Source organism: Ascaphus truei, chromosome 1 (genome assembly GCF_040206685.1).
Source record: "Ascaphus truei isolate aAscTru1 chromosome 1, aAscTru1.hap1, whole genome shotgun sequence".
NCBI lineage: Eukaryota > Metazoa > Chordata > Amphibia > Anura > Ascaphidae > Ascaphus > Ascaphus truei.
In genome coordinates, this window is record NC_134483.1 from 173,878,888 (window position 1) to 173,890,944 (window position 12,057).

Below are 12,057 nucleotides of genomic sequence, written 5' to 3' on the forward strand. Positions count from 1 at the left end.
CAGGGCATGGTGCCAAGGAGCCTATGGCACTCGAGGCATTATGGGCCATATTTACTAAGATGTGCTAGAAGGTGTCTTGTGGAGAAGGTGTCTGCTTAGTACATAAGAACACAGGCAGCCATCTTCTCACCATACTTTATCCTGGATTTCAATTGGAGGCAACTTTCTGTAGTTCTAAAAATGATACAATAACACTATAGAAGTGCAAATGTCTTCAAAGTTTCTTTGCAACATTTTAGTTTTTTTCTTAAATTGAGCAAATTTGTGAATTTTGGGGCGGAAGCTCACATTTGTGACATTCGCCAGAATTTTCAAAGAATTTAGACAGATTTCTACCAATTTTGAGAGCATTTAGCAAAAATAGCTGTATAATAAAAGGCCACGAGACCTTGAATATTGACTTTTAATGTTTGGCAACATTTTGTTACGAATCTTGATGATTTATTAAGAACAAAATATGCAAATTTAGTTTGGTTTGAAAACTTTTGTGAACATTTTGCACCATCTCTAACTAATATGTAAAAAACACTGCCTAATAACAAGATAACATCTGCAATGCAAATTTGATGAATATCCCTTCTATTACTGGCAGCCTTATAATCTTTCATTAAAATATTTATTTCTTATGAATGAAATCAGTTTGCCATGTAAAAATAACCTATGCTTCAATTAGAAATGCAGCAAAAACACACTTTACAATGTGAAATAACTGTATATAATACCTTGTCAGTGCATTGTAGTTAACAAGTGTTATTGATAATCTGCCTTCATCATTGAAATGCTGCAAATTGATTTCATCTTTGAAGATTAGGAATGATTCAGGGATATCCAACTCCTCCAAAATAAACCTTGTCTCACTGTAGAAGTGGAATTCCACTCTTGGGACATTTAGGACGGGCAAGCAGAGAACACTAGGTGAACTGATCTGCCAAAGATAAAAATGAATTCAAATGTTAATGTTCACTTTTAACTAAGGTTCAGTCAATATAACTGTAGGTCACAATCAAGACAAGGACAGGTTGGCCCAGATGAACGAAGCTTCCGATGTAACATAACGTTAACCAAACTTAGTGTTATGTTAATCCTAACGCCTATGCACTAAAGAGAATAATGTTACGATAGCCTAGAGTTAAGCACTGAAATAACAGATCGACACAATTCTACGGACATTAGGTTTACTCATATGCAAATGCGATGCTAATTATCCGTTAGCCTAACGCCGTAGATTCACTCAACTCCGTGCAGGGAAATGACGTTACACTGAATAGGTCTTGCCGTGAATCACAATCAGACCATGATTGTGCTAATGTTATTTCAGTCAATAGGCTATAATGATGAATGGATGTAAAAAGTGGCACCCTAATATTATTTTGATATGGTACTTGGCACTTTCCATTGAAATAGTCAGAAGTGTCAGACCAAGATATATATTAACAATGATCTACCATTCAGAAACACATCAGGAGGTGCATCTGATAAAGTAGAATGTAGGTTATGTAATAAACTTTATAATGTTTATGTTTATTATGTTTAATGTTTGTTTAAGGTTAATGATCAGACACACATGAACCAGGGTTTCCCCAAATATGAGACTTTTAAGAAGGGTAATTCTTTTTCAAGTCTTCCATCCTGTTGCTGGGAACAGAGCATTCCCTAAATAATTCCCCAGCACTCCTTCAGATCTCCTTAATGAGTATCTGTAACAAGGAACCAACTATTCTGCTGCGGCAGGTAACCGGTTCCAAAATGTATCTACAGGGCCCTTTCACTGGATACTTTACCTAACTAGAAAAACAAGAAATTCATATGCTTATCCTTAATTATAGAATTGACTAGCACTCAAGGTCTCACTCGCATGGTTCCACTAAGATCTAACTCTGGAATGTTCCATCCCCAACTTATATACCTCATGGTAACATCACTAGTCACATGACTACTTAGGAAAGGGTTCATTTTAAACAAAGTAACAGTGCTCAGTGACCTCACTATGCACTTTCTAGAAGGTGGGTGTGACTATGTGCCTACACCGCAACTCCACCTAATGGAATAAAAGTCGTACACTATAGTTTTCCTTTTCTATTGTCTGATTTTATTTTTGTTGCACTTATTGTAACAAAATTGCCCTGCGACCCCTCCCTGGCTCGTCTTTGCTCTGGAGATGAACATATGCAAAACAGAATTGGACTGGCATTCCATGGTAAATCGACATGAAGAGCCGCGTGTTCCCCTCTCTCCGTGTCAATTATGACAAATCCGTTAGTAGCTTGGAACCAATTACAGTTCAAAGAGCTATAAATTGAAAATTAAACATGCTCATTTGCCTCATAATTATCTTTCAGGGAAATGCGCTTTATACATTCAAGACCAAAACCAAATATGTTTCATAAAAGTGACTATGATTTTGCCTGTGACATCTTAGGAAAATAAGTTACACTTATAAAGCAATTGCATACGAGAAAAGGTCATACTTTTATGACAAGTCCGAGAAACCAAATTGCCTTTGTGCATTTGACCTCTTTTGCATTTGCTCCAGCCTTTGCCCTTTGATAAATGGCACCAAGTAGGACAATTAAAACGGGGTGGCTCTGCCACCGACCAGGACAATTAACACTAGGAATATGCTTAGCATATTCTTCAACTAATAAAGGCAGCATGTACAACTGCTGCATACACCCTAAATGCTAAATTAACCATGCAGTGCTATGTCATAAAACCAGTGGTCAAAGTGTCTACAAAATTAGGAGGGGACAGTGCCAGTTTTAAAAACAACGTTTACTTTGGGACAAAGCGTTTTGGGCTGTATCTTGGGAAGATTTATGGTTTAAAAAAGAAAGTGAAACCCCCTATGTGTAAAATGTGATACTTTTTAGCACTAGTATCATCACACTTAGACCATTGCATAAAACAATGCAAATGGTACAAACATGTCTAACACTAGAAACACATTTATTTACCACGGATAATGATAAAACCAGATTTTACCTTGTCTAGATAGTAGGCATATGTTAATGTGGAAATAATTGAATCCAAATCACAAGACTTATTTCCAATGACAGTATGAACTTTTTCCAATTGCTTACCCCGGTTCTGAAAGACATTTAAAATATCCTTAGCAATCTTTACATACAGTATAAATATAGAAAACTAAGCTGGAAAATGCAGAAATACATTGACAGACTAAGAGTTGCATCTTGTCAGGTACTTATACATTTCATTTGTTTTCCATAAACTACACTTTAGCCACATTAAATATAAGTGCATATCTCATTTCTTTCAAATGAGAGCTCTATTATTCTGCAATTGTAATACATTAAATGATACCTAGGACAAGATTCATATCGTCAAACACAATTACACATCATTATCTAATGCTCTTACATTTGCTCCTGTTATTGTATGTTCCCATCCATACCGTACTACTTATTACATTATAAATTCTTCAGGGCACAGCTGACTCTTGTGTACTGTTCTGTATTTTTATGGCTGTATTATATTATTTATTTATTTATAAAATGTTTTACCAGGAAGTAATACATTGTGAGATACCTCTCGTTTTCAAGTATGTCCTGGGCATAGAGTTATGATGACAAATAATACATGGTTACAAATACATAGTTACATAAGTGAAAAGGGTATACATTATATACAAGACATTGCATGCACAGTTACAAATAATATACATTATAGGTGTATGTAACAGTTACAGACCAGATTAAAATGTGAGACAGCTTTTTTGATAGAACTTAGACTGGTGGTGGCTGTGAGAGTCTCCGGTAGATTGTTTCAGTTTTGGGGTGCATGGTAAGAGGAGGAGCGGCCGGGTAATTTGCTGAACCTTGGGACCATGAACAGTCTTTTGGAGTCAGATCTCAGATGATACGTGCTGCATGTGGTAGGGATGAGGAGCTTGTTCAGATAGATTGGTAGCTTGCCCAGAAAGTATTTGAAGGCAAGACAGGAAAGATGAACTTTGCACCTAGACTCAAGTGATGACCAATCTAGTTCCTTCCGCAGTGATGTGTGTTGTAGTTGCATTGGAGAACAAAACAGCATATTGAGTTGTAGAGGGCATCAAGTTTGCTAAGGTAGGTTTGGGGTGCTGAGTCATATACTATGTCTCCATAGTCGATAATTGGCATTAGCAGTTGCTGTGCGATACACTTTCTGACCAGTAGACTTATGGAAGATTTGTTCCTATAAAGTACACCTAGTTTGGCATAAGTTTTGGATGTCAGGGTATCAATGTGCATCCCAAATGTTAAATGGGAGTCAAACCATATGTCCAAGTATTTAAAACTAGTAACAGACGCTAGGGTGGTATTAGCATTGGTTCTGATCTGGAGCGCAGTCATTGGAAGCTTTAAAAATTTAGCCTTGGTCCGAAATACCATTGTTACAGCCTTGTCAGTGTTTAAAAACAGTTTGTTTTGGGAAATCCAATTTTTAAGACTCAAAAAGTCAGATTGAAGTATGTGTTCAAGGTCAGAGAGGCTAGGGCTGTGTACGTATAAGATTGTGTCATATGCATACATGTGTATTGAATATCCCTTGCAAGCTGTAGGAAGATCATTGATGAACACCGAGGCGAGTAGGAGCCCCAGAAAAGAGCCTTGCGGGACACCACAGGTGATATCCAAGGGGTTGGAGTTAGAGCCTGAGATAGACACATGTTGGGATCTACCTGATAGGTAGGAATTAAACCAATTTAAAGCATGCTTCCCTATTTCAGAGCACTGGAGTTTGTTAGGCAAGATAACATGATCAACAGTATCAAAAGCCTTTGCAAAATCTAGGAATATTGCACCAGTGAGTTGTCCCAGTTCCATTCCACACTGGATCTCATTGCAAACTTTTAGCGGAGTAGTTACCGTGGAGGTTTACAATAGTGTCTCCCATCTTGATATGTCCAGTGTTTGTAGCACCTTTCAATGAGGTCATTCCTCTATTTGTTGTTTAGTTACCGTGGAGTGTTTGGGGTCGAAAGCCAGATTGAAATTGGCTAGGGAAATTTGTCTTGGTATAGTAATCATTTAATTGGGAGTGAACACATTTCTCCATGACTTTGGATAGTATCTGGAGAAGAGAGATTGCCTATAGTTTGAGACTTTGTTTTTGTCTCCCCTTTTGAAGATTAAGACAACTCTGGCAGTTTTCCAACTCTTAGGGATATGTCCTGCAGCCAGAATAGAGTTGGCTAGGGAAGCAATTGGTTTGGCAATGGCGGGGGCACCATGTCTTAGGAACTTAGATTGCAGTAAGTCAGGTCCACATTGGCTGCTTAGTTTAATTTAAGGAGCACTTGTGTAATCTCATCTTCGGATACTGGGACAAATTGAAATTGTGAGCCGTGTTGGGGGAGGATGGGGCTTTATGGGGTACTCTCAGAATGAGGTTAATGTTTGTGGTTTGGGTTGCGTTTCGCTAATGTTATAATGTTATAATGTAATAATGTATTCATTGAATGCATTTGCAATGTCAGTGGGATTTGTCAGAGTTATATCCTCCTTAGTGATATTACTTGATTGTTGATGGCTAGAAGGCTGGAATATATTGTTGATAACATTCCAGAAGTTAGCTGGGTTTGATGCATTCTGGCGAAGATTGTCAGCGTAATATTGTGCTTTTGCGTGTCTTGTTGTTCATAAGTGTAGCGGACATGTAAAATGGCTACAGTCATCTCTCCTGCTGACAGTAAGACCTGGTAAGTTGTAGGCATGCCAGCAGTAATTATGGAGGTTTGCCCTCACACCCTGGTGGGGTGCCCTGTGTATGGATGGGAGTAGTCACATGCTCTGACTCCATGGTTAGTGATGTCAGAGGTGTGTCAGCTTCCAGAGTATACATAAGGCACAGCACTGAGCCTAAAGTTAGATCTACGTTCAGCTCTGCCTAGAGGAGGAGTTCTGGCAGGAGCCCAAGTTCAAGTACTAGCCTAAGAGACTGAAAGTTATGTGATAGTAACCATAGAGGAGACTGTGTCCAGGGACCTGGCACAGGGCAGTGATCCCTGCGGGGATAGGGAATCCCTATCTAAGGAGAGATACACCTTTTAAAGGGAGGCACTGACTACAGAATGAGTGGCTAAGGATATACTGCGAGGGGCAGCTAGCCCACATCAACCAATAAAGATGTTCTCATTCACAAACCCTCTCGTGTACATGTGTGGAGTGAATGTACAGAGAGGAGCACCACGGAGGAGTTCCTCAACAGGATCATCCCCTTGCGGACGCAGGGACCCTGATGAGGTGGAGGCGCTGCACTGGAACTAGGTGAGACTCAGCACACTACCTCAGCTGCCTGTCTTGACGGGTCCTCCCCACACACCATCATGCGGGAGACTCAGGAGTCCTGTTGCCAACAGGTGCACCACCAGACACTACCACACTGTAATGGGGACCGGTTAGACCACAGGGGCCAATGTGAGATTGGGTGGGTCAGGCCGGTTCACAAACACCGTTACATAAGTAAGAGGGAGAGATCCAACAAAAGTGTGTTACATGTGGGGGAGCACGCATGGCAATGAGCAAGTTGAACGCTTGATACGCTTGCTCTGAAGTTCAGCGAGAGTATAATCCTTTCAGAGTGACCATAACTACATTTGCTCTCTACTGACCTCGCCAACTACTTGTTAACATCTTTCTGCAATACGCTCGAAGCAGAAAAAATCAAGTTCTAGAGAAGTTTCTTAGGTTTTTAGAATTGGAGAGCAGGTCTCCACCGCGTCCTCTCTGCCATGTGCTCAGGACATGCTATGTCTAGCACTTCTTAGTAAAAATAGCTCTATACCTACCAAAAATATCAGTTGTAGAAAGTTAGAACAAACATAAATAGCACACGTTCATTATTTTTTCACTGTATCTTTTCATGCATGCAACAAAATGGTCTCTATCATGTCTAACTATTATTGGCATAGTATATAACAAACTGTAAGGAAATCCCTCTTGCGTGAGCACGTTCTTAATGTGCGAGTCAATGAGGAGATATTGTAGTACTGTTCTCTTGATGTTTTAATGGCTGGCATTATTATCTTTCATCTTTCACAATAGCCTTGCTATAACTTCTTTCATCTCTCATAAAACAAAGTGATAAGTTATGATGACACAAACCTGTTCATTTAGAAAGATCAAGGTTATGGTAAATGTTGTCTAGAGCTAATCTACATGTCAACATTATAAATCACTTCTCTAAACACTGAAAGACAAAGGGATATTTGGAGTCTTACAAACAATATATTATTTGTTATGTTATTTCTATAGATAACTTTGATAGTTATAGGGGGGTTCTCGTTCACTTATTATTCATGTATCCTTTTTATATATTGTGCAATCAGAATTTAAATGAATTATGAATATTAGTGCTGAATTTTTAGTGATACACACTACAAAAGCTATTATGTGCATGAATAATGATCCTACTAGAGTGCAAATAAGGTTATCAAGCTACGCACTATCTTGCGTTCACTGACACTAAAAAAGGATGAGCTGTCAGACTGATGCACAAGGAAAATGTTTGCGCTCAATCATTCTTTCAGCCTAAACCAACAAAACTTCAACTGATTGTCAAGTGCACTTAGGATTATAAATATTATATAACATTCCGCACTGGGGAACTGTTAGTGCAAAAAGTAGATTTCAGTCAAATTAAATCTATGCAATCAATTTTTTTTAAATAAAAACCAAACAATAAACATCCACCATTCTTACATTTTTGGAGCTTATTTACCTGTATGGTGTGATGTTGTGTGTAGTGATTCATTTAATAAGTGGTTCATTTACCCTACAAGGTAAGTTGATTAATTTTTACCTAACAGACACAAAAATCTGACGCACGCCCAGGAAGAAGATCCCTCTGTGGGATCGAAACGTCGGATTTTTGTGTCTGTTACAATACAATTCTTTGTACACTTACCTCTGAGTGCTGCCTCTTTTTGCTGTTCTGCTGCCCTGCTGAATGGTACAGTACTCTTTACATTATTTATGGGACCAGAACCAGGCTTATTTGGATTACAACGTTGGAGTGCTTGCTGTTTTCCTTACCATAGTGTTTTTATATATATATATATATATATATATATATATATATATATATATATATATATATATATATAGTTAACCAACCCCACACTGATGAGACCCATTAAGGTCGAAACAGCTGTCTGTGGTTGGGTTTTCTGGGTATGCACCTTAACCCTGGCTGTGCTCAAAGCTGTGACCATGCAGCAAGCTTAAGCCTATAGGGGACCATGTTAAAAATGGTTTTTGAAGCAAAAAGTGGCACTGTGTGCTCATTTGCATGTCATTTCCCAGAATCCCTTGCTGCAGTGGAAGTGCTGTGTGCTGGGTGATAATGGTGAAAGGCGGGGTTGCAGACCGGCCTAAGACATGCAGATGAGCATACAGTTGTATTTACATTTATATATATATATATATATGCAAAAATGCCCCCGGGGGGTGGGTGCTAGATTCTCTGTGGGGGGTGCGGGGGTTACAGAGGCCCCAAAGTCATTTAAATTAAATGCCAGGGAAGCAGCGAAGGCCTCTGTAACTTCTCCTTACCTTGGTTCAGACGGCGCGGGGTCATGTGACGTCCTGTTGCCATGGCAACGTGACATCATGACACCAGAACATCAGAGCCAAGGTAAGGAGGGGGGGGGGGGGTCTCGAAGAGAGGGGAACATGTGGCAGGGGGCGCAGGGGGAAAAGATTGGGCTCCCCTTGTAAAGTGTGGATAAATGTATGCTATTGCTTCTGCACATTTAATGTATTGTTTTTTTTTCTCCCCAAAATGTATTATTAAATCCAGGGTGCGTCTTAAAATAGAATTTGGTTTCAGCTGAGAAGTGAAGGCATCTTGATTGCTACCACTTAACAACTAGAAGCTCATTTCATAGTGCACTCCTAGGCTTTTAAAACTTAACATTTAATTGATAATGGGGATAAAATGAGTTCTTAACACAAAGTGATAATAATAAATACATATAATGTACAGTGGCGGGAGGGAATGAGGAGACGATAGATGGCCAAGGTATATAGTCTGATATGCTGATGCCTAATAATACAGATCAAAAGCAGTGATACCTAATAGGCCTTGATGGGAAAGTGGGTTACTCAGCTGGAATAGCTCAAAGGTGCTTGCCCTGTGTATGTGTATTGTGTGTCATGTGGCATAGCGTACCGAGCACCCAACCTGTATTGATAAATAGCCCAAATCAGTGTGCTAGTCCTAAGTTTAATAAATATAATGTTATGGCTAATAGATATAATCTACCATATTAAAGCTAGTAGATATAATCACTGTATGTGCAACTCAATGACAGGTTGGTGGTACGTGGATTGATTCTGCGCCCAATGACATTTAACAATCACTCTACACAGATAGTATATACGGCAAGCTTAATAATAAAAGACCAGAATAAGCTGATGCTAAACACTCTGCTGGGTATTAAAGCAGTAAACAAATTATTACTGTGGTTGTTGAATAAGCCGTCAACAAATAATCAATACTGTGAATAATTGTCCTTAGCAAAAATCCCTGCACACATAACCTTTTACCATTTCATAGAGCCATTGGTACATCAATAGGTGTCAGTGTGTAGCAGATGCTGGCAGACTAGCAGTGGTGAGATTGAACATGCATTGAGTCGCAACTAATTGCAATTGAATCCCTGCTAGCTCCAGGACAGAGTAACACAATGTATCACAGTACAGAGACAGGCTATAGCAAAAAACCACTGAGCGAGTAGAACCAGTTGAGGCCTGGACGCGATCGCATTTAAAAGGAGCACCAGCAGAGAACACAAGCACAAAATGTTGATACTACCCGTCTCTCTCAGTTCCCTCGCGCTGACGTCACCACGCCAAAACGCCCTACGCGTTTCCCTCCTTGACGGAGATTCTTCAGCAGCGAAGGCCTCTGTAACTTCTCCTTACCTTGGTTCAGACGGCGCGGGGTCATGTGACGTCCTGTTGCCATGGCAACGTGACATCATGACACCAGAACATCAGAGCCAAGGTAAGGAGGGGGGGGGGTCTCGAAGAGAGGGGAACATGTGGCAGGGGGCGCAGGGGGAAAAGATTGGGCTCCCCTTGTAAAGTGTGGATAAATGTATGCTATTGCTTCTGCACATTTAATGTATTGTTTTTTTTTCTCCCCAAAATGTATTATTAAATCCAGGGTGCGTCTTAAAATAGATGGCATCTTAGAATCGAGGAAATATGGCAATACTAATATAAAAAACAAAACATAATGCCCTTCCCTCAGCCAAAGTGATTAAAGGGAAAAAAAATATAGGACATACAGACCACAAAATATGGCGACCAGGATACTAAACGGGGGCAGATACAAATATTTGTATAAATAAATGAGGCTGATGCACAGATCATTATAATTGAGTTTACCATGTATGAGAGCACTGAACTGAAACCTGCCCTTCACGTGGGGGTGCCCACACCACTTACTGTACGAGACAGCATCACACATGCTGCATAGGGACTACTAGTGACCAGTAGGGTTCACAAGCTGCCTCGTTAATGGGCATTAAAAACCCAGAACTCCCACTTGGTCCTGGTTCCTGTCTGGAAAAAATAGGGTAACCCCAAATATCGAGGCCACTACCAGGCACTATGGAGTGTGTTTAGGAAAGAAGGTTTGACGCCGGTATATAGGTGATGCAGGTAATAAGGCAATATAGGGGTATCTCCGATACTAACAAGGGGAGTGGGGTACTGGATATCCGGTTAGAGGTACAAGGGGACACCTCCCAAGGGGGCGCCCCCAAGTAAATCACGGCCCGGCTACCAATATATCCTCACCTGTCTCCCCTGTGTATCGCGTGGAGGTCCCTTGAAAGCCGTTCCTGTTTGCGGCTGCAAGCTTGATCCTGGAGGCTCTGTGTGCTGGGATTCTGCTTGCTGGCGTCTGCGTGCCCCAACCGGATATGACGTCACAGATGAAAAAAATAGAGATTGCTTCCGAGGTTCACAGCACCTTCACTCAGCCAGTTGTATGAATATAAAAAAGTTTATTAGTAACCAGCAATGTACAACAGCATGAACACTCTTACGCGTTTCGTCCAAGCCAACTTTTTTATATTCATACAACTGGCTGAGTGAAGGTGCTGTGAACCTCGGAAGCAATCTCTATTTTTTTCATCTGGTTCCTGTCTGAACCAGGGACACACTCGCGGGAGCTCTCGAGGGAGAAAAGCCTGCAACAAGGTCTGGTACATTGGAACACTTACTCTTTCTAGCCTCGGCACAGGCCAGACAGGGGGGCGAAGCTGAAAAAGTTTGCGCTCCCCTGTAGTACAACAGCTTACATCTGTCTGCCAACATATATATAATACCATCATATATAACCAAAGGGTGTGACTCAGATTTGCTCAATAAACACCACCTGTTATATACATTTTGACAGCAATCGGTTAGGCCTTGGTCTTGTGTTCAACAATCCTGATACAAATCTAACCCTCCCTGCTTCCTAGGGAGGTGACAGCGGTGCAGTGTATATATGGCTGCTCCGCATGGTTTACCTTGACTCTGGGTGCTGTCATTCAGGCAGCTGGGCGATGAGGTAGCAAAGCTGTGAAATAATAGGCGCCAGGAACTTTTGTAGTACAACCGTTATTTATTTCTGTCCCCAACTCAGATGCTGCTCATACATATTTTGACACGTTGTACAGTGTTTTATACAATGACATAAACAAATACTTCTCTTTCATCTGTGCCCACTCTTAACACTTAGATTAAGGTACTTATCTTGTTCCTTTATAGTGATAAGACGCGGGCCCCTTCCTAATTGATGTGGAACTTCTTTCCTCATTATGGGGCCAATGCTATAAGCCTCGACAAGCCATTTATCGAGGCCTTTTCGCCAAAGAGGTCTACTGCAATTCAGTAAGCCTCGATATTTTTTTTTTTTCAAAACTAAACAAATCGCCAGTCAAGCCACAATAAGCCACTTATCGGCAGGTTTTCACATTCGTGCAATTCTAGAGCCTCGAGTAGGTTATCGGGCTAATCGAGGCTCTAGAATGGCGATTTCCTCTGAAAATCCTCC

General features: G+C 40.5%; 1 protein-coding gene across 16 annotated transcripts in view; it reads right to left on the reverse strand.

Moving 5' to 3' along the window:
• Window positions 1-12,057, reverse strand: part of PRUNE2 (prune homolog 2 with BCH domain) — a 266,033-nt gene that overhangs the window by 228,461 nt on the left and 25,515 nt on the right. For all 16 annotated transcript variants that reach the window (XR_012801231.1, XR_012801230.1, XR_012801229.1 and 13 more), the window contains exons 2-3: window positions 2,983-3,087; window positions 723-925 (exon numbers count right to left, since the gene is read on the reverse strand). Coding sequence is in view for 11 of the 16 variants with exons in the window: in XM_075598671.1 (XP_075454786.1) it covers window positions 723-925; window positions 2,983-3,087 (308 nt within the window). In the remaining 5 variants the exon portion in view is untranslated. The remainder of the gene's footprint in view (window positions 1-722; window positions 926-2,982; window positions 3,088-12,057) is intronic.